This window comes from Nuphar pumila, chromosome 16 (assembly GCF_984573655.1).
Source record: "Nuphar pumila chromosome 16, dmNupPumi1.hap1.1, whole genome shotgun sequence".
NCBI classification, from domain to species: domain Eukaryota; kingdom Viridiplantae; phylum Streptophyta; class Magnoliopsida; order Nymphaeales; family Nymphaeaceae; genus Nuphar; species Nuphar pumila.
This window is the reverse complement of record NC_143264.1, coordinates 84,908,069-84,931,422: the sequence shown is the minus strand read 5'-3', so window position 1 is coordinate 84,931,422 and position 23,354 is coordinate 84,908,069. Positions and strand designations below refer to the sequence as shown.

General features: G+C 38.9%; 1 protein-coding gene across 1 annotated transcript in view; it reads right to left on the bottom strand.

The window, feature by feature from the left end:
• The window catches only part of LOC149813935 (putative LRR receptor-like serine/threonine-protein kinase At1g05700), a 29,467-nt gene extending 19,822 nt beyond the window's left edge, over positions 1-9,645 (bottom strand). The window contains exons 1-10 of the mRNA XM_089991230.1: positions 9,568-9,645; positions 8,166-8,703; positions 3,379-3,851; positions 3,129-3,261; positions 2,961-3,032; positions 2,811-2,882; positions 2,604-2,684; positions 1,503-1,672; positions 1,163-1,377; positions 956-1,082 (exon numbers count right to left, since the gene is read on the bottom strand). Coding sequence (XP_089847356.1) covers positions 956-1,082; positions 1,163-1,377; positions 1,503-1,672; positions 2,604-2,684; positions 2,811-2,882; positions 2,961-3,032; positions 3,129-3,261; positions 3,379-3,851; positions 8,166-8,703; positions 9,568-9,637 — 1,951 coding nt within the window. The 5' untranslated portion in view covers positions 9,638-9,645. The remainder of the gene's footprint in view (positions 1-955; positions 1,083-1,162; positions 1,378-1,502; positions 1,673-2,603; positions 2,685-2,810; positions 2,883-2,960; positions 3,033-3,128; positions 3,262-3,378; positions 3,852-8,165; positions 8,704-9,567) is intronic.
• Positions 9,646-23,354: the final 13,709 nt, after the last annotated feature.

The following is a 23,354-nucleotide window of genomic DNA, read 5'->3' as shown; positions in this document are numbered from 1 at the left end:
CTCAAGATGTGTTCAGTGTTCTAGTGTAATCTCCATCTTGTTGGCTATGAGATGGGTAAGCATCTTCTATTGTAATCACCATCTCATCCTATTTCTTATGGCTTAGTACTGTTTAGTGACTTCTCATCACTTCCCAATGTAATTTTTTAGATTCTAATTAAATCAATGAAATATTTTTCTTTCAAGAAAAAAATATCTCGCCGATACTTATGACTATGGTTGACATGAACATAGTGTCAGCAAGTTCGGCTAGAGAAGTTGACCACCAAAAGCATTTCAAGGACTGTCATGACATCTGGATTGTTGATATTGTACAAGACTATATCAGCAATGAATGTTGAAAAAGTGCTAAAAGAAAAAAGTGCCCAAGACATGTCACTTGCAAGCAAAATGCTCAAAGTATCTGGGCACATAATCCAATGTGGACCATGTAAATTCTAACAGCTAGACAAAAGCCAATAAATGAGTGTGATATTTGCTATATTCAGTCTAATTCTCAAGTCTATTTAGATATTTTATATTGACTACATCACATGTATACTCGTACTTTTCTTTGGAATTCTTATCCCATTACTCTGAACTTAGTTCCGTAAAAATGGCCGTATAATATAGCATACTGTTCTTCACTCCTTTCAAACAAGTGCAATGATGTAAGAGTTTGCTCCGGGGGTTTCAATTTATCCATGAGGCATCAAAAAGCTAATAACATCTGCCATCAGTCTCCATGTCATATTGTAGCATTAGGACAGAGGTGATTGTAAGACCACAATACAGAATCAAATATCCAAAAGATAGATCTAATTCCTAAGGACATCCAATTCTGAAGGGAGTTCAAATACAAGATCCATCGGTGTTGTTGGCTTGCGTGATGTATGTTTTCTTGATAGCATCATGGAAACGAACTACACACTAAAATAAAGCAAATGACAAAGATTAAGGTGCATGATGTGCTTACCTGATAAAGCTTGTCGAAGATTTCCTCGTGGAATGTACTCATAGATCAAAATCATGTTTTCACCTTCATCACAGTATCCAAAAAATGATACAAGATTTCTGTGGTGAATTCTTGATAGCAGATCAATCTACAAAAGAAGCTGCTTGATATCACTCATTTGATGACAGAACTTCATAAACAGCAAATAGAAGACGATGCAGCCATCACCTCAGTGTAGAATTCCTTGGAGCCTTGCCTGGATGCATCAGAAAGAATTTTAACAGCCACATCCTGATGATCATGTAAACGCCCATAGAAAACAGGGCCATAACCTCCTTCACCTATTTTCTGACTAAATTTTTTGGTCATCTGAACAACTTCTGAGTATGTGAATACTTGACAACTGTTGGACTTGTCTACTCCCTTTCGGCCTAAAGTTGGTTCTTCACATGCAAAAACCATAAAAGGAAGATGGAAGTTGTAAAGCAGAGTATGACCATAGAAGTGTACGTAATTAGAGGAAATAAAATTTAATGCCAGTGTGGCAATTTGAAAATGAAGCACTTACGAGCTACATTTCTTTTCTTCAACTTTACAGCAATAATTAGAGAGGCTACCAAGAAGAATGATACTAAAGCTGCTGACACACTCGTGCCAATAATGATACTCTTATTGTTTTTCTTCCGATGATGGACGTCGCAGACACCCGATGAGCAAAGCTCTGCGTTGCCCGAAATACTGCACCCAAGTAGAGATCCAAGAGGAGACGAGACAAAGTAATGAAATAAAAGAAATCAAACATAAAAGAGGGTGGGGGTGTGGGGAAATCAAACATAGAAGAGGATGTAATCCTTTGAAAAAAAAATCAAATCGTTATGATGAGAAAGTTCCCCCCACACCCTGATGTGTTGAGAATCAATGCCCATTCCCATAGAAAACCTTTCATTTACATGAGAATGAAACAAACAAGCCTTAATGTGCAAGCCCCACAAGGCCTTCTCTTGCATAGCTGTTTCCAAGCTGTAAATAGGCCCACTTTCATTAGGAATGAAGCAAATTAAAAAAAGTTTTCTTCTGCAAAAAAGTCAACTTGTGCAGTAGTCCCTGCCTTATTGCAATCGGTTCCCGCATTTCTTGCCATTATTACAAATTGATTCTTCTGTCAACAGCTGTTAGTTCAACCAGGGTTAACCATTCACCATGGTTAACTGGTCACCAAAATTCCCCTCGTCTGACACTTTTTCAGCTGCGACAAACCTCTCTTGTTTCCTTCTTGTGTAGCATGGCTGGGAAGCCATGAGTGACGATGTGCTCTCTCTAATAACAACTCTCATCTCACCCTTCCTCTTTCAATTAGTTATTGTAAATCTCTCGATAAGGATAATAAAAGAAAGGAGCAGGGGTGGACTCTAATCCTGTTTTGCCTCTCTCTCTCCCTCCGCCACTGTATTGCTGTTTGCAGGGTCGAACATCAGATTGGAGGACTCAATGTAATAGAACACGAGAGAGTACCTAAGAAAATGCATTAGATGCAAAAAAGAAGAAGCAAGTCTCTGTGTCATCAACATGTATTTCTGAACTATCTTTCAGGCCAAATAAACTGCCCTGTGAGAACTATAGACCAATTCCCGATCATAGCAACAACTTGGAAAGTTGTGAAGAGAATAACCTTAATGTAAGGCTTCCACTTTCCATTTTACGGAGAAGAGCATCAGGCACTGGACCATTGAGATTATTATCTGACAAATTTCTGGAAATTAAGAAGGCAACAAGGGTTAGTAAACCGAGCATGTAAAGAAATAAGTCTAAATTAGCTCTCAAATGGAACTGTATCAGATACCGCCAAAAAGAAAAGAAAAGGAAGAAGCAAACTTACAACTCGCTCAACCCTGGTAGATTAGCAAGAAAGTCCGGTATGCTGCCCGTCAGGTTGTTTCCTGCCAAATTTCTAAGAACAAAAAAGCTGGAAATTTTAACCATGTAATAGGTGAAAATAGAATGCCTGAAGATTAGATATTTTACTCACAAACTAACAATGGCGGTAAGATTGACCAAACTTTTGGGGATCTGACCACTTAATCCACTGTTTGATAAATCCCTGCAGAAATTAATTAGCCACCATCAGATCATGCTTCATATAAACAAAGACATTGCACTTGTGAAACTGCTTATAGTTTCGTATAGGCAAGCATACAGTGAAGTAATCCTTGGGGATGTATCGTTGCTGCAAACCAACCCTTCCCAAGCATAGTCTAGAGGTAGACAAGGATCTCCTGTCCAGGCCTTAGTGATTTGATACTTGTTCATAATATCCATAAGAGAGCTGGCTGCACATTCATTAACGAATATTTTAGCAAAATATTGGGTCCTAGACGTACTTCTTACATTTTGCTTTCATGAAAAAGTGTAGCGTGAATCACATTCACAACTCAAACTCTACCCACCATCTCCATCATCGGTCAGAGAACTGGATAATTGCTTAACGGTATAAAGCTCAATGTCGTTTACGATTGGAGAAAGCTTAGATCTTTCGGTTGGATTATAATCCACAATGTTGTTCTCAGATTGGTAGATGCTGGGGGAGCACACAGTTGTAGCAATTAGATATGAAGGTGTCATGGGTCCATACCAATGTTTGGAATCCAATGTGATGTCAAATTCTCTGGTTTCGTTGTCCTTGAGTTCTTGTAATTCTGCAAAATGTATGCACATGAACAAATAGGCACCTTGTAAATTTGATGGTTGCCATCGTATTCCGTCACTGGGGTTTGGATTGACATGAGCAGTTTGCATCACGACTGATGGTGGCATATATGCATCAGTTGCAGAAGAAACTTTGAGTGGGGTGCTAGTGGGGGTAAGGGGGGTCCAGGGTGCAGAAGAGATCCAAAAACGATCAAAATCATCAACTGGGTACCTGGATACACAACCATAGTTCACACACAGATAAGCCCATTCACCAAAAGTTCACAAGTACCCTTCTTAAAAGATAAATTCATGAAGGTACAACTGATGTCGACGCAGAAAAGAAAAAAGAAAATGACTATATTACCCTTAAAAATAATGGTATTTCATAATATATTAACAAATATTGCAATATTCATACCCACCCATTGGTTCTTAATTTAATTTGTGGTGTTGATTTTAGATGGTTTGTAGGGTTTTTTAAGAGGACAAGGATTTAGGAATTTAGGAATTTTATATTTTAAATTCGTACTGGTTAAAGTGGTTTGACATAACACCTTATTTAAGTGTCAAATTGTGATGATTTTAGGTTTGTTGAAAAACAAATATCTTTAACTTTAATTCATCTTTTAAATGTAAAAATATTTTAATATTTAAGTGGTAAAAAATATATTCACCTTATCTAAAAAATAAGATTTTAAGATTTCGGTTGGACAAGTCACTTTGTTTTTTATATATTGTAATTGAAGCAAGATTTGTCTTATAAAAGATTAAAAATATTTTGTTTCTGTATAAAGATTTTAAATAAAACTATTATAATAAAAAATTGAGATATTACACCACCATCATCCATCACCACTACTGCCACCATTATCATTATCACAATTACCACCACCGCTACAGTTACCATTGTCATTGCCGTCACCATCATCACCCATACTCACTAATCCTTTTTTCTTCTTTATTATAATTAAAATAATAATGAACCAATCATTCACTTAATTAAAAGTAAAGCAAGATCCCTCTTTGTAAAATGTGCTTAAATTTACATACATCAGCAATAAATAAAAGTGTTCACATAGTATGGTGCTGCGTCATGCATCGCTCACAGAGCCACCCATCTTGACATTTCTCGAGATGGGCCTGGTCTCCATCTCGAGAAATGCTGAGATGAGTGGCTGTAGTTGCAGTAAGCGATGCTGCATATTCTGCATCACCCCTAAAAAATGCTTTATAAATAAAAAATAGATCCAATGAGGGTCATTCTTTTTTTTTTTTTTTTATGACAAGGAACCTTCACCAAAGCCTGGGTGAGGCCCCACAACCACCCTGCCGTAGGTGGCCGAGATATGGATACAACCCCCATAATCGGGTGCCTTCATCTCAGCACCTTCACAACGACCCCACAGGCCTCGTGGGCGATCTCTGCAGTGGCCAAACATGTGATGTGGCTTGTAAAACTTGGATGGGAAGTCTGGCACTGTCATTTAACTTTCATTTCGTAACAAATAGTTGTGGTTGTAAGTGTAAAATTTGTGTAATCACGTGAGGCTAATGGGCAGTGGCATTCTTGTTATTTAGTATTATCTTAAAAGCATTTTTATACATCTCATTGGTGCTTTTCCTTTAATAAAGTGTAGGGGTGTAACTGGGTTCTAATGGTTCCGATTCTGAATCAAGTTAAAAGTAAGGCCCAAACACAACCCAATCTTAAAATTCGGGCTCGGTTACAACTAGAAATTGTAAACCCAGGTTAACAGGTTCAAGTATATATTGGGTCAGGTATAACCAGGTCAGGTCTTTAGTAGACCAGTTTTGATTCATGTCAGATCTAGGTTTGGATATGAATGAAAAATATAGACCCATATAGGTTAATGGGTTCAGGTTTGTGCCCGGGTCATGATATAATCCGTATTTTAAGCCTATTTATCAGACAATACAAATATGTAAATTAATAAAACCAATTGTGTATTAAGAAAATTATATGCTAACAAAATGCAAGCTTAACAACTATTCTAAATAATGTCAAAATCTGAATATAAAAAGAACACATTCAGGCTCTACAAACATTTTAAGTTGAAATATAAAAACCAACTATATATCATATTCAAAATATATCAAATTTAATTAGCTTTCAAGTATTCGAGGACAAAAGGGCAATGGAAAGTATATGGACAAATAAATTAAAGTTTAGATTACTAAAATGCAATGCATATTAATTCTAAGTTTTTCAACATATTTAAATGTACACTAAAATTTGATGGAACTGAGTATACCCGACCCAGTTACAACACTAATAAAGTCTGTATGTTTTGGACAGGGATCAGGCGCAAATGTTCTCTCACTCATTCGGCCGAGTACTCGATAGTTCTCTCACACCGTACGGAAATGGGATTTGGAGCCCTACATTTTATCCTTGTCTTGCACTAATATGAAAGTAAGGGGTAGGAATAGAATAGATGACGAATTGGGTTCAGGAGCAATAACATTGCGTTTGTGTAATGTGCCACTTGCTGTTGGGCCTTACTCTGACAGGCGAAGCACCAGTGGCACATTGCATTTGCGCAGTGTGATTCCCCCTGATCTGGCCTCGGTACTCGCAAGGGCTCTAATAGTTCAGCTTAAGTCTTCCAACTTGAAGGAAGTCGCGAGTTAGTAGAGTTTTACATTGTGACACCTTTCAGCCTGTAATTGGATGTTCAAACTATGGACGTGGTATTTCCATGTTTAAAAAAAAAACAAATAGTACGACATGATAGGTTGGCCTGGTACGGTAGCACCAGTAGGACTCTGCTTTTGACTTGACGGGCACCGGTTGGCCTGGTACGACATGACGTGCTACTGTTACGCGTTTGACTTGACGGGCGTAACAGTAGCACCGGTAGGACTCTGCTTTTGCATGGGGCCCTCCAGCATCCTTGTGCCCACACAAACGCCGAACAAGGGAACGCTGTTGGAGGATCCCACGGATGCCGAAACAGTGTCGGCTGCTGTTCCGCCACCCCTCAATGGAACGTGACATTCAGACACAGACGTGCGTGGACAGGGAGGGACAGATTATCAATACACGCCCCTGCCTAGTATGAGACAGGACAGGGCATCCCTGTCTACACACATGAAACGGCCCCTAGGGGTATGGTCCCCTGTCCCAGGCAGGATTTAGAACACTGCTGCCTTGAAAACACCCGTTAAAAAAACGCTGGAATCGGCGGATGTGTGGAATGCCACACATCACGTCCATTTCACGGTGAAACACCATTCCACCTTCACATCCCGTTACATTGACAACACGACAGGGGAAGACTTATATATATATAAAGTTGGGTGTCTAACCCCAACTCTCTTTCTCTCCCTTTCTTCTTCATTTATCTTGTTCTTTGTTTTTCTCTCTTTTCTCTTCTTTCTTGTCATTTTTGTTCCTCTCCTTTTTCATTTTTTTTTTCTTTTTAGGGGTTTTCTTTGTTTTTTAATGATGAGGATGTTTTATTTGAATCTCATTGATTAGGGTTTTTTCTTTTGTTTTTATTGATTAGGGTTTCAAATCAAATATCTTTAATTAGTGATTTTGTTATTTAATTTTATAAGCGCTTTTATTATTTAAATTTATTAAGACTTTGAATCATATATCTTTAATTAAAGCTTTTGTTATTTAATTTTATTAGCAATTTTATTATTTAAATTTATTAGGGCTTTCCTTTGATTTGATTGAGGTTTTGAATCAAACATTTTCAATTAAGGTTTTAGATATTTAATTTCATTAAGACTTTTTTTTATTAGGTTTTGAATCAAATTTCTTTAATTAATTAGCGCTTCTGATACTTAATTTGATTAGGGTTTTTCTTGTATTTGATTAGAGTTATTTTTTTATCTTCTTTTAATAAAGCTATTTATAGTTTTTTTACAATATAGTTTATCTTTCTTGTAGTTTATGGTTTTTTGGTTGATTTATGATTTATTTCTTGCATTTTAGGGTTTTATGATTTATTTATAGTTTTAGTTTTTGCATTTGTATATAAAAAATATAAATTCTTATTTTTTTTCAAATTTCCTAAAATTTAACATTTTTTGTACTTGAATCCAGTTTGAAATCCGAGGCTAAAATGCATAATTTTTTGATAAACTTTCATAATTAGATCCAATATGATACTCATTAATGCATTTATATGTTAAAAATTTATCAATTCTTATTTGTTTTCAAATTACCTAAATTTTAAATATTTTAAAGTTTTGAAATCCAATCTGAGATCCATACACTCATATTGTTGGGTGGATAGAATGGATTCAAAACAAAGTTATCGAACCCATTATTCATAGGTATCCAAGCTGTCTGCACAACACAAAAATCTAACACTTATAGAAGGAACACAACTTCTTGTCCAATCGAAACTAACGTTGGAAGAAGTTGTTACAAAACACACATAACAAGCCTTCTATCTGTTATGCTCGGCTGTTCAATCCAAGATTGTCCAATCTTGGACAAGCCATCAAACATAGCCTAAAGGATGCAACCAAATTCAACTGAAAACAATATTTCAGAGTAACAGACCTGGAGAGCCTATTGCTCTGTGACCCGAAATCCAATCTCGCGTAAGCATGCAAGGCCAATGTATCACTAACAACAGGAAAAATAGCATCCCCCAGTATAGGCCGAAGCTCTAAGGCCGATATGAAAGGTGCACGAGTACTTGTTTTGCAGAGGCAAACATGCAAATAACTCCTCGTTGGCATAACTATGAATTCATACCAATTCCAATTTGACTCTGAAGGAATGATTGTTTTGAGAAAGGTGACTCCCAAATACAAGTCGAACAGAGGTATAGAGTTCAATCCGTCGTAGTTCCCATAGAAGAATGAAGTCCGAATTAAATACTTAGTCCCCGGAGTGACTGGCTGCAGCGTGTAACAATTCCTCTTTCCCTCTGGGAAACTCCTAAGTTGCTTGAGGTATTTCTGCTTTCCGTCGGAGAAGTTGGCACTTCTAATTTCCCCAAATTTCATAAACTTGGAATCAGAGACATAGGTGATTCCGGTGATACTATCCACATAACTTTCTTCCTGACTGCCGCAGTCGATGCTTATGAATCCTGCACGTTTTTTAATGAAAAAAACTCAGAACATAACGACTCCATTGAACTCTATTTCAAACTTAATACACCTTCAGGTTACTTGAATCTCTTAGTTTAAATTATTTGACTAAAAAGAAATCAAAAATTCTGGCGGTGGAAAAATTACAAGCCCATATTTCTAATATGCATCAGATTTGATAAATTTCTCATAATACAAGCGCATAAAAGAAAGATAACATCTACTACCAACAATTGCACTTCTATCTCAGGATCATCTAGTAGACAACCTTAAGAATCTGGGAGGTAATATAAAAGAAAGATATTCACATAATTCAGAATGGAATTCAAACTGTAATTAACAATGATAAACCACTAATTTGTGTCATCTTTCTTCTACAGAATTCCAGATTATACGCTAATTCTTATTTTGACTCATTAATATCATATGGAAACTTCCCTCCTGGCTCCCCCACCAAAGAAAGGCAAAAAGAAAAAGAAACCAACGTATTACATTTCGCCAAATTTGTGAGCCGAGTATAAAAGAAAATATATCCATAATCTGGAGTCTGAAAATAAAAAAGGGTATAAAAGAATGATATCAATGAAGAATCTGGAGTCTTCTTTTTCTCTCACAAAAAACACACACACACAAAGAGTAAAAGAAAATATATCCATAATCGGCTTTCATGTTGGTCATGTCAGAGGATATAATTCCTTTGGCTTATCCAAAACTGGCACAGCCATGACAGGCGGAGAAGCGAGAAAAAGGCTTCCACTGAATTGAATACATTCCATCAAACACCTTACCCTCAAAATCATCACATCATCAGGAAAGAATTGTACGGGGGGGGGGGGGGTGGGGGGTGTGTTCCAAGAGTTTACCTGAAGGCTGCCCTCGGGCAAGAAACAGATGAAGTCCCCAAAAGAGGGAGCAGAGGATCACCGGAAGCATTGCTCTGGTCTATGAGATCAAGCGCGACACTCGAATCCATGCCCTCTCTCTTTTCTAGGGTTCCTTTCAATTTTAAAAATCCCGACGAAATTGAATTGAAAAAAAAAAAACAGATGCTTGGAATTTTGATAGGGATTTCTCTTGTACAGGTCAATAGCTCTGTCAATGATAATGATGGAAATTAGACGTCAACAAGTCCGGTTCAAAATCTTATTACATTTTGAGGGTTGTATATTTTGATAAAGATACGAGGGTGGACCACCGAGGTGGTATCCCATGTGGTAAGCGAGGTCCTGTGTCAGGGGTCCGCTCACTAGTGATAAGAGGCTCACTAGAGGTGGCAATGAAGAGCCAGCTGAAAACCTGCGACAAGGGCTAAGTGCAGGAAGGGAGTTCAGTAGGTCAGCTCAAGACAGGCAGAACAGCACAGGGGCAGAACAGAGTTTTTAGCATGTGCGTAAAGAAGGTTTTAATGGCTTCAGCAACAGGAATAGGGACGTCAGCCAGAGGATTCGAAGCTGGGGCCACTCAAACCAGTGGTGGCGCCAAGAGGGAGCTAGTTTAAATAGAGATGAATAATGTTTTTTAGGGGATTCGAACATTCTGTAATTTTTCTGAACCTCTGTGAGTTTGATTCTTGATAAAGGAATCTTATGACTCTTGGCTCCAGTCTGAAGATGGCCTCGACGAGAGGATCTGGCCTCTAGAGCCTTGCCGTCGGCGATTAGAGAATCCGTACTTCCTGTTTTTTCTCAATTCTCGCTGAATTCCTTAAACATATCTCTTCATGTTGTTCGATCAAGTCTTGATCATCGTAATAGCTAGTGAAACGTGGATTTCAAAGAAATTCCAACGGACTCCTGGACTTCTGCAAGTAGCGATCCTCATCCAAGGGAGTTCAGTCACTATTCCGTGCAGCTGATTCTGGCGTGCGGCTGAAATTTCTGTTCAGAATTAATCTGGCTTCCAGTGTGACAGAGCTCTGCTCTTAACACTGAATTTCAGATTTCAGCTAAGTGAAATCACTTACCTTAGGAATCGAAACGTGATTCTTCTGCATTTCATCTTTCTTCTTCTGATTCAGATCAAACGGAGCTCAATCGGACAAGCGCATCTCCTGTGACGGACGATCGGTAGAAATTAGGGGAAACCGAACTCAAGCTCAGGTTCAGTGTAACCGCAGCATTTCAGATTCACTTCTAAGAGTGAAGTCAGGCTGAGCTGATAGCGTCTGTGAGCGCTAGCTGACGAGGCAGTGTGAGCCTTGTGTTAACGCCTGCGAGCGTAGCGTGTGTTAGCGCCTGCGAGCGTTGAGCAGTATATTAGCTGCGTTGTGCCTGTGTGCACAGGTTTGTGTTTGAAAGTGACTCAATCCTAGTCAGGGCCTAACAAGTGGTATCTAAGCATGCCGCCGAAGGTAACGCCTTTCAAGGAGGATATCCTCGATGCCGTGCAACAGCGATTTGAGGAAGAACACGAGCTGATGTTGGCTCGAGCAGTGGCGGTGGAAGGCAAGATGGATGAGTTCGATGCTAAACACTCTGCGTTACAGCTAGACATGACAGAGAAATTAATGGAGTTGCTACTCCACATGCATTCTGGCGGTAAAGTCAACCAATTGCCGGAGGCATCGACCTCGACGTCCGCCGCAGCAGGGCCAGCAGTGGCGACAGAACATGTAGCTGTACATGTGCAAAGCCAGGCTGCAGGTAAGAATGGTGAAGATGATGTGTTAAGGTCACCAATGGCCTCCCGTGCGCCGGACGCACGTAAAAATGCTCCGATGTGGATGACGCAGCAGGATTATCGCACTCCTAGTGTGCGCGGAGTGAGAGGTGCATTCGATGAACAGGGCACTCAGCCAACACGTAAAGGTATTAACACGCAAGGCGAGCGAGACGCGCGCGGCATAGGTAACCCGCGCGATGCGTACAATGCGTGCGGCACTTATAACGCTTGCGGTGCTTGGAATGCGCGTGGCACGTATAACGCGTGCAGCACATGGGACGCGCGCGATGAAAGGGCTGTGCGCAACATGCGTGTCGAGTGGGGCACTCGCGAGGCATGCGATGCACGAAACACACACAGCGGCCACCATGCGTGCAATCCAGGGGGGTTGTGAAGTTGATGAGGTGCGCATGGCGCACGAGGTGCGTGAGGCGCATGGTGCGCGGGCTGCCACACTGACGCGCGACTCAGTGGGCCGCCGTGGCGACCTTGATGCATACGCTGCACTGGGGGCTCAAACCCTGCGGCAGACAGAGGTCCACCAAATGCAAATGGGAGAAATGGGGACGGGACAAAAGCCTTATGATGCTCAAATGAATTACCACGATGCATGCGACAATGAATGTGATGACGAATTTGGCATACATGAGTATGACCAAATGAGGGGGTATGAGCACTATCGGCCCAATGGAGAGTTTGGAAATAATAGTCTTGAAACGAGCTTCCCAAGATCAGTCAAACTTCCCTTTCCAATCTTTAAGGGGAAAAATCCTCAAGAATGGATATACAAGACTCAACAATTTTTCCTAAGCTACAACGTAAGGTTTGAACACATGATGAGATGTGCCGTCATGAGCTTTGAAGGAGAAGCTCTTAGATGATTTCGATGGTTCAAGCAAAGGAATGGATACCCAACGTGGGATATACTCGCACACGAAATTATCAAACGGTTTGGTCCTACACCTTTCATCAACCATGGGGTTGAGATGAAACAACTTCGTCAAATGGGAACCATACAAGAATATCATGCGCAATTCAAAGATTTATGCTCCCTGTGTGAGGAATGGAATGAAGGGGCGTTCTTGAGCTCTTTCATAGGAGGTCTTAAAGATGACATACGGCATGAGCTCCTAGCTCAAAATCCCAAAACTCTTGAGGATTGCTTTCTTCAAGCACGCATAATGGAAGAGAAAAATAAAAGAATACATGGGGTACAAAAGAATCCATGGAACTTTACTTCGAATGCTAAAGTCATACCAAGGTTCACATCCAATAAGGGAGTGAAGTTTAAGGGTTCCAATAACCCTAAACTTGAGCATATATCTTCAAAAGAAGAAAATGAATTAAGAAGAAAAGGACTATGCTTCAAATGCAAAAGCAATTGGAAGCCCGAACATAAGTGCAACTCTCTCAAATGTCTAATTGTTACTACCAAGGAAGATGAGAGTGAAACAGAAGAGGAAGAGGTTATGGATGAATTGGACCATGAGGAAATTGATGAAAATCAAGGACCAATTGGTCAATGCTATGCCTTGGGGAGTAAATCCGCTCCAAATTCCATGAGAGTTTTCGGTGTACTTTCCGGCAAGAGAGTGGAAGTTCTCGTTGATACAGGGTCTACACATAATTTTGTATGAGAAGAACTAATATCCAAACTCAAGTTTATACCACACGAACACCCAAGGTTCGATGTAATGGTGGGAGATGGAAGTCATCTCAAGTGCGGACACCTATGTACCGACATTGAACTTGACCTTCAAGGTTCCCACTTCAAGTTGGACCTGTTTGTCTTACTCATGAAAGGAGCCGATGTGGTTCTTGGAATGTGTTGGCTACGCTCACTTGGAAGTGTCACATGGAACTTCACTAATATGGAAATGACCTTTGCCAAGGCGGGACGACCTATGAGCTTGAAAGCTAATAACACATTGGATGGGGAAATTATTGATAGCCAAGAAGCTCTCAAGATTTTTCGAGCTACTCATATGGCTTTTATATGTTTAGCACAACCAATTGTGCCTAAAGAAGAGTCCAAAGTGGAAGAGCAAGTTTCTTCGGATATGAATGAATTGCTTAAGTCATTCAATGATGTTTTTGGAGAACCAAAAGGGTTGCCGCCCTCACGATCTCAAGATCATCATATCCCCTTAATGGAAGGAAAATGGCCTATAAGTGTAAGACCATACCGGTATGCTTTTGCACAAAAAAACGAGATTGAAAAACTTGTGCAAGAGATGCTTGAGAGTGGCATCATCCGCCCTAGTTCAAGTGCTTACTCCTCACCAGTCCTCCTTGTGCACAAGAAGGACAACACTTGGCGCTTTTGTATTGACTATAGAGCTCTTAATGAGGTGACTTACAAGGACAAGCATCCAATTCCGGTCATTGATGAATTATTGGATGAATTGTTCGGGGCTAAATATTTTTCAAAACTTGACTTAAGGGCCGACTATCATCAAATTAGAATGACAAATGAAGACATTCATAAGACTGCCTTCCGCACCCATGACGGTCATTATGAGTTTTTAGTCATGCCATTCGGGTTAACCAATGCTCCGGTTACCTTCCAAAGAACCATGAATGACATATTTCGGCCATTGTTAAGAAAGTTTGTGTTGGTCTTCTTTGACGACATTTTGGTATATAGTACCAATTGGGAGGATCACCTCAAGCATGTGGAAATTGTGCTGAAAACTTTAAGGGAACATACTTTCTTAGCCAAGCGAAGTAAATGTAGCTTTGGTCAGGCAAGTGTGTCATACCTTGGACATTGGGTTGGAAAAGAGGGGGTCAGTGCCGATCTAGAAAAGATTGAAGCAATGGTGAATTGGCCAATTCCGCACACCATTAAGGCTTTAAGAGGCTTCCTAGGCCTCACTGGTTATTATCGCCGATTCATTAGACACTATGGGGTCATTGCTCAACCTCTCACAACTTTATTAAAGAAGAATGCTTGGGGGTGGAATAATGAAGCAAAACAAGCTTTCCTTGAGCTAAAACAAGCTATGGTAGAGGCACCAGTGCTTGCCTTACCAAATTTTGATAAAACATTTGTCCTTGAGACCGATACTTGTGACATTGGAATTGGGGCCATGCTTATGCAAGAACGCCATCCATTGGCTTACTTAAGTAAAGGCCTTTCGGGAAGAAACAAAAGCTTCTCTACTTATGAGAAGGAACTCCTTGCTATTGTATTGGCTTTGGAGAAATGAAGGCCTTACTTACTGGGGAGGCATTTCCTGATACAAACGGACCACCAAAGTTTGAAGTATATATTACAACAAAGAATTTCTACTCCTCTCCAACAAAAGTGGCTCACCAAATTAATGGGCTATGACTTTGAAATTAAATACAAGAAAAGGGTGGAAAATGTGGTTGCTAATGCATTGTCAAGAAGAATGAAAGATGATTATTTCTTGGTCATCTCTAAGGTCACTTATTCTTTTGCGGAAAAATTTAGCCAAGCTCAAAGTGAAGATGAGGAAATTCAACAAATCATACAAGGATTGAGTGAAAATCATACTAGTCATCCTTACTACCAGGTAAAGGGGAATAAGTTGCTCTATAAAGCTAAGTTGGTGCTTCCAAAAAACTCCTCGCTTATCCAAGAGGTATTGAAATATTTCCATGACTCTAGAGTGGGAGGACATGAAGGAGTCCACAAGACATGAAAAAGGGTAAGGAATGAACTTTATTGGGTGGGAATGAAGACAGACATAAAAAAGTATGTAAAAGAATGTCAAGTATGCCAAGCAAGCAAATATGAGAGAATTAGACCTCCCGGTCTTCTTCAGCCCCTTTCTATACCTTCACACATTTGGACAGACTTAAGTATGGATTTTATTGAAAAATTGCCATCTTCGCAAAAGAAAAAAGTCATTCTTGTAGTGGTGGATCGCCTATCCAAAAGTGCCCACTTTATACCATTGCCAAGTACCTATACAGTGAAAATGATAGCAAAAGCTTTTTTGCAAAATGTGGTAAGGTTGTATGGGATGCCTAAGACTATCACTTGTGATCGAGACCCTGCTTTCCTTAGTCGGTTTTGGAAGGAATACTTCACATTAATGGGTACCAAGATGTGTTTCAGTATGACGAGTCATCCCCAAACTGATGGGCAAACGGAAGTGGTCAATAGAACTCTTGAGACCTACCTAAGGTGCTTCACTAGTGAAAAACGAAAGGATTGGATGAATTATTTACCATGGGCTGAATGGTGTTATAACACTTCATTCCGTACCACTACAGGCATAACACCTTATGAAGCAGTGTATGGGAAACCTCCTCCTCAAACCCTTTTATATGAAGAAGGAACAACCAATATTCCTTTGATAGACAAGCAACTGCGAGAAAGAGATGAGATTTTAAGGATTCTTAAGAGAAATATTCAGAAGGCTCAAAACCGAATGAAACAAGTTTATGATAAACAAAGACAAGACAGGGAATTCCAACTTGGGGATTGGGTATGGTTGAAGCGTATACAGCATGGACAAATCTCACTAAGCAAGAATCCTATAACCAAACTTTCTCCTAAGTACTTTGGTCCTTACCAAGTGGTGGCAAGAATTGGAAAAGTGGCTTATAAATTGAAACTACCTCAGAGTGTGCTTATTCATCCGGTATTCCATGTTTCTCGATTGAAGCCATATCATGGACAACCTCCCGATGAAGAAATAATTGAGTCTATCACAAGACAACCCACAAGAATTCTAAAATCAAAACTAGTGCGAAGAGGAATAAGGAGAATTCGAAAGTTTTTGATTGAATGAGACAATGAAGGAGAGGCCTCAGCTACGTGGGAATGGGATTATAACATGAAGAATGGATATCCCAATTTTCGTCCTAGAGGACTAGGACAGTCTCAAGAGGGAGGGATTGATACGAGGCTCACTAGAGGTGGCAATGAAGAGCCATCTGAAAACCTGCGACAAGGGCTAAGTGCAAGAAGGGAGTTAAGTAGGTCAGCTCAAGACAGGCAGAACAACACAGGGGCAGAACAGAGTTTTTAGCATGTGCGTAAAGAAGGTTTTAATGGCTTCAACAACAGGAATAGGAACGTCAGCCAGAGGATTTGAAGCTGGGGCTGCTCAAACCGGTGGTGGCGCCAAGAGGGAGCTAGTTTAAATAGAGATGAATAATGTTTTTTAGGGGATTCGAACATTCTGTAATTTTTTTGAATTTTTCTGAACCTCTGTAAGTCTGATTCTTGATAAAGGAATCTTATGACTCTTGGCTCCAGTCTGGAGATGGCCTCGACGAGAGGATCTGGCCTCTAGAGCCTTGCCGCCGACAATTACAGGATCCGTACTTCCTATTTTTCCCCAATTCTCGCTGAATTCCTTAAACATATCTCTTCCTGTTGTTCGATCAAGTCTTGATCATCGTAATAGCTAGTGAGACGTGGATTTCAAAGAAATTCCAACGGACTCCTGGACTTCTGCAAGTAGCGATCCTCATCCAAGGGAGTTCAGTCACTATTCCGTGAAGCTGATTCTGGCGTGCGGCTGAAATTTCTGATCAAAATTAATCTGGCTTCCAGTGTGACAGAGCTCTGCTCTTAACACTGAATTTCAGATTTCAGCTAAGTGAAATCACTTACCTTAGGAATCGAAACGTGATTCTTTTGCATTTCATCTTTCTTCTTCTGATTCAGATCAAACATAACTCGATCGGACGGGAGCATCTCCTATGACGGACGATCGGTAGGAATTAGGGGAAACCGAACTCAAGCTCAGGTTCAGTGTAACCGCATCATTTCAGATTCACTTCTGAGAGTGAAGTCAGACTGAGCTGATAGCGTCTGTGAGCGCTAGCTGACGAGGCAGTGTGAGCCTTGTGTTGACGCCTGCGAGCGTAGCGTGTGTTAGCGCCTGCGAGCGTTGAGCAGGATATTAGCTGCGTTGTGCCTGTGTGCACAGGTTTGTGTTTGAAAGCGGCTCGATCCTAGTCAGGGCCTAACACTAGCGAAGGACAAAAGGCACAGGCCCAGGTGTATAAAAAGACGAGAACATTCCTGTCCCACTATCGTGCAAAAATGTGGATGTACGTTTTGGCCTTTAAGTGAAAGTTTCCCAAAAAAAACAATGAAGATTTTGCCGTTTTTAGCTTTTGTCACTATGGCACCAAGTAAGTTGCCCGCTTGTGTGTGGAACCAACTGGACGAGCTCTGATTCACGTAGCTACCATCTATCAAACCTAAAGGAAGAGTGTTTCTTGAAACAAGACCCCCAAGAAACAAGTAATGCGCTATGGTCAGAGATGGTTTCAGGAAATATATATCTGCTTATATCCAAGAATCCAGGGGACACGAACATCCAATCTAGCCTCTTGAGGCCAAAGACTCGCGACCCAGATATCAAGGTGGTGGTGAGAAAGGTAATGAGCCCCCGTCCTTCGTAGGAAAAAGCAGAAGGCGGGTCATTTTATTTTTGTGGACCACGATGAACCATGAGTCTTGACCTGGGCCCTACTTGAAAACGGTGTTTGACGGATGGATCGCTCTGAGTCGTGGCCCAAGTCTTCACGTTCACTAGCGGAGGACAAAAGGCGCAGGCGCAGGTGTATAAAAAGACGAGAACATTCCTGTCCCACTATCTTGCAAAAATGTGGATCGTTTTGGCCTTTACTTCAAAGTTTCCCAAAAAAAAAAAAAAACAATGAAATGATGCTCCTATTCTAACAATTCGTAAATGACCCGTTGTGCATACACGTCCCACGCGTTGTGAAATAAGATTGAAAGGCAAGTCGGATGTGCCACCATGTCCCTGTGTTTGCATACACAATATTCACAGCCAACAAATTATACAAAAAACCAGCAACTTGTCAGCTATTCACATAAAGGATCAACAATGTGGTCTACTACACAAGTTGATCTGTGAGTAATATTTGTTAGGATTTAGGAATTTGATTTCATGCTTGCTTTAGGAATTTTAAGGTTCTATGAGTGTGTACACAAGTTGAACGGTTGCAGATGTGTTTTTTTATTAAGGGAGCATAAATTTAGGTGCTTTTAACAATATTAAAAACTTAGATGTATCTTTTTATTATCATCAAAACTTGTAGGTGTATTTGTTGAAAATTTTGCTTCTAAAATTAATGAATTTCCATATCCTCCACTTCGGAAGGTCTTTTATAATTTATTCTAATATATCTTTAAGTTGGTCTAGGCGACTTGGTCAAACTTGAGCTAGTTCCAAAGTCAAGAATGGTGCTACCGGTGGACTTACAAGATAAATTCCACCGGTATATATTTTGAGAGCTGTATATTTTGATAAAGATACTAAGGTGAACCATCGAGGTGGTATCCCATGTGGTAAGCGGGGTCCTGTGTCAAGCTGAAGGCCCAGTTTCGAATCCTTCCCCCATATGGGGTGGTTCTGGTAGGCGTCCGCCTAACCTCCGCTTGCCTTAAAAAAAAAAATACGAGGGTGATTTTCCGGAGACCGAATTATTTTAGCTTTTTTTAGCCGACCAGGATGAACCATGAGTCTTGACGTTCGCTCTAGGTCGCTGTCGAGCACTTCACGGTCACTACTTGTGAGTATCGATATTGGCCCTGTCATAAAAAAATTATTACTTGTCAATCTTTACGTGACACTTATTAAAATTAATATTAAAAAAAATACTTTTTATACGGGTTAAAATTAGCGAATCAATGTGGATGTAGACGATTAGTATTGTCCAAGATTGAATTTTGAGGCTGGATAAGTTGAAAGGTCCTCTTGAAATTTAGCTGTTATGAATCAATTTGGATGTAGACGTTTAGGCCTTTGACCCAGTCGTTGGCATTACTGCTACATTTTTCATCGTAATCACGGCGTTGGCGCGTCCTTATCTCACGAGTTGACGTGTAGCAGTACGTCTACATTATCTATTCAATTTTTTTATTTTAATACATATCAAACTTTTTGCTTGTGCTCGTTCGGTTTTGAGACGTCATTTTTTATTTTAATATAATATTCCAAATATTTATATTATATTAAATAAAAATAAGGGAGCTCGGGCCTTAAAAATGGGCCCCTAAATTTTTTTTGGGCCCAGGGGCCCTGTCGTTTTGTCTTTTCGGTTTTGAGATATCTGGCCGTTTGAAAGGTTTTAATAGCATTTATATTGAGTTTATGGTGCTTTGTGGCGGTTGGACGATTTTGAAGGCCTTTGATTGACAGTCAAAGGTGGGTGGCCGTTCAAGGACCTTTTCGTCCTATTTTCAAACCGACAGGATTATGGCCATTGATCTCATTTATCTCAAAACGTTTTAGGCCTTTCTAACAAGTCTATAAATCTCTTCTTTTTTCGTCTTTTGGATTTTCAGAATTTCTGACTCTCCAGTTTTCTCCTTTCTTTCTTCCCGGTTTGGCTTGCAGAGTTCATGTGTGGGAGAGGTCATATGTTCTTGCGAAGCAGTGACTCTCTTGAGGTTCAAGCCTAGTTGTATCCTGGGAACTCAGTAGTAACAAAACCCTTTTCGCATCTTCGGAATTCTCGGAGTGGGGCGATTGAAGTTCTAAAGATAGCGATCTTAAGAACGTGCCTCTAGGCTTGGGATCTCTTTTCCTAAATCCTTTTTATCACAAGGTTGGAATAACACTCTATTTACTTGATGAATCAGTATCTCGAGGTTGTGTGTATAACGAAATGTGCAAACTACGACAATGTAGCTTAAAGATGATACAATACTTTGGTGGAGATGCTGCAAAAGTGATATTGAGCGTGGGCGTCTGTTGCAAATTCGTAGGTGAATCTAAAGAAGAAACTGTGTGACTTCCTTTTGCTGAAGAATAAGAGTAAAATTGCCCACAGTAAGATGTTGACCTTAAGCATATTGGGACAATTCATGAGTATGTCAAAGCATTAACCTTTGCTAGATATTGAAAATAGACTGTTTATTTTAATTCATAGTTTTGTTAACATAAAAACATGTTTTGATTTTTTCAATCCTAAGAAAATCTGTCATGTACAAGAGAAAAGCATAATCCAAAGGTCACTTTCAACTTGAGAGCCAGAAAAAGTTAAAGATGCCAAACTTTGAAATTGTGTAATTTGTGCACTTTGAATCCATGAGCCTACTTACTCAGAGGTCGTCCATTAATCCATTTAATTGTGCTACTAAACACATGTATCTCAATTCACTGTAGCTGACAAATTATCGATATTTCAACCACTTAGGTATGTATTTGGCAGTTGTCGATCAAGACTCTTAGAATATCGAGAGCAATACACAGTATAAATCTATATCATTTTTAATTGCTCAGCAATTGACCCATACATCGAGTAAGTATACTTAATATATAACACTAAGTTCTATACGTGCATACATGATTCAGTAATATAAGTATTTGTTAAGTGCAGACGATTTGATCTGGAGTTGCGAAGAAAACTTTCATATCTCACTGATACAGAAGTACATAAAGAACGTGAAAATAAGTTTGTGGCATGGTTGAAAGAGTTGGTAATGACGATGACATACATTCTTTTCGTGTGAACAACAATAAGTTACTTAATTGGTCATAATCACAATCATTGTTTATGCTTGTAGATCCGCCATGATGATGTTAAAGATCAAGGAATATGTGATTTACAAAATGATCCGACTAAAGTTGTGCAATGTTACAACGGGTACATCGTAAATGGTTATCGATTTCATACAAAAGACTACGGTGTCAATAAGTCAACGATAAATAGTGGCATGTGCATCAAGAGTAGCAACTACGGTAAAAATGAACATGACTACTACAGTGTTATAGAAAAAATAATGGAGTTGACTTACGTAAGCACAAATAATAGTGTAACTTTATTCAATTGTCATTGGTTTGATCCTACAACAATAAGAGTCGACAAAGCCTCAGTCATTATGGAGGTGAATCATAAATCAATATTTGGAATATATGAACAATTCATATTAGCCTCGCAAACTCAACAAGTTTACTATACTTCATATTCGAGTACAAGGAAGTCAGATAGAAATAAATGGTGGGCAGTTTGTAAGGTGAAGTCTAAACTATACCCTAAGTATGATCAGTTACAGAAAGACAAGTTAACTAAATAGAGTGATTACTATCAATCAGATGATATGTATGACTTCTCTTATGGTCACGATGTCACACATGGTCTGCATGTCACATCTCAATTATCCGATGGCACATGTATGGAAGAATGTGATCCAAATGATATACCAAGTGGTCGCCAAAACTGTGATCATCGCAAAATTTTTCCTCTCTTGTGGTTTCTCTCTCTTCCTTCTCTTTTCCTTTCCAACCTTTATTTCCTCCTTTTTGAAGGGAGAAAATAAAAGAAAGAAAAGAAGAGAGAAGAGAAAGGAAAAGAAGAGAGAAGAGGAACTCTTTTGCGGGGTTTCACTTGACCTTGATTTGAAAATATTTAGAAAATAACTCGCCTCCGTTTTGAAAATATTTGCGGGAAAATGGATAGACGAGATTCGCTCGTCGGTACGAGGTTCGACCGTTCCTGGCGCCTTTACCAGGGGTAATCGAACCAAGGATCAAATTTATGCCTTTTGCTTTGCTAAAATATTATCTAAAAATTTATTCTAAGTCTAAATGCACAAAGAATCATGCTTGTGCAATGCAAGGATGTATGCTCTTTTCGAAAGATGTTTTTGAAAATTTCCAAGTATTTCTGAGATGAATTTGATAATGGAGTGAAGAAATGATTTCTGAATGATTGACTCAAACTTAGAATCAGAGAAATTCTAAGTCTTTGAAGTGATCAGAGTTGGAAGAATAAATCTTGATTTCTGAGAGAGAATGATTTGAAGATGATATAAAAAGAATACGAAATTTCAAAGTCAGAAAATGGATTTTGAATTTAATCATGGATTTAGGAGAAGAAGATGAAATTTTGAAATGGTATTGAATTCGAATTTTAGAATGGATCTGAGAAAATCAAATGGTATTTAAAAATAGAAAAGGATTTTCAAATGACATCTGAAAATGGAATTGGATTTGAAATCTAGAATTGGGAATGGACTTGGATCTTAAAATGGATTTAAGATCTGAGATCTGAGTTCCGATGTAGAATTGGGTTCTGGATCCGAAATGGGATCTGGATTTGAAGTGCTGAGATCCGAAGTGAGAATTGTATTTAGAAAACTGGATCCAAGTTGATCTAATTTTGGATTTGAGTTTTTGAAAGTCCAAAATGGGACTTTTGAGTATGGATCTGGGTTTTGAAAACCCATATTGAATTTAAAACTTAGAAAAGGCCAAGCTTTTGAGATTCAGGATCAATCTCAAACTTTGATTTTGGATTTTGAAGATGAACTTGGTTTTGAATTTGAAGATGAATAAGAAGTTTCAAAGTTAATTTGAACTTTGAAATTTCATTTAGATTTTGAATTTTGGATATACAAATGGATTTCAAAGTCAAATTGGACTTTGAATTTGAAGTTAGAATTTGAATTTTGGATATACAAATGGATTTCAAAGTCAAATTGGACTTTGAATTTGAAATTAGAATTTAGGATCAGAAGACGAATCAGAACTTCCAATTTTGAATTGAATTTGGAAAATGAAATTTAGAAATTGAATCTTGAATATACAAATGAATTTCAAAGTCAAATTAGACCTTGAATTTTGAAGTTTGAATTTGGGATATACAAATGAATTTCAAAGTCAAATTTGGACTTCGAATTTAAAGTTAGAATCTGAAAATGATATCTGAATTTACGAGAGTTAAAAATTGATTTGAGACGTGAAGAAGATATCTAAAGGAAATCACTTGGATTTATGAAAAAGAATTTTGAAAATGTGATGTAATTCTATCCTAAATGATGAATGAATTTAAAGAATTTTGAGATTGGATTTTGAAAATCATATTCTATTCTTTACATGAATTAAAATAAGATTGAAAATATAATACATCCTTGACTATGCTCATTGAATGTATTATATAATAATCTATATTTAAATTCAGGTGAAGAATGAAACATATTTTGTGCTTTTATAGAGTTTAAAATGAAATTAACTCTCAA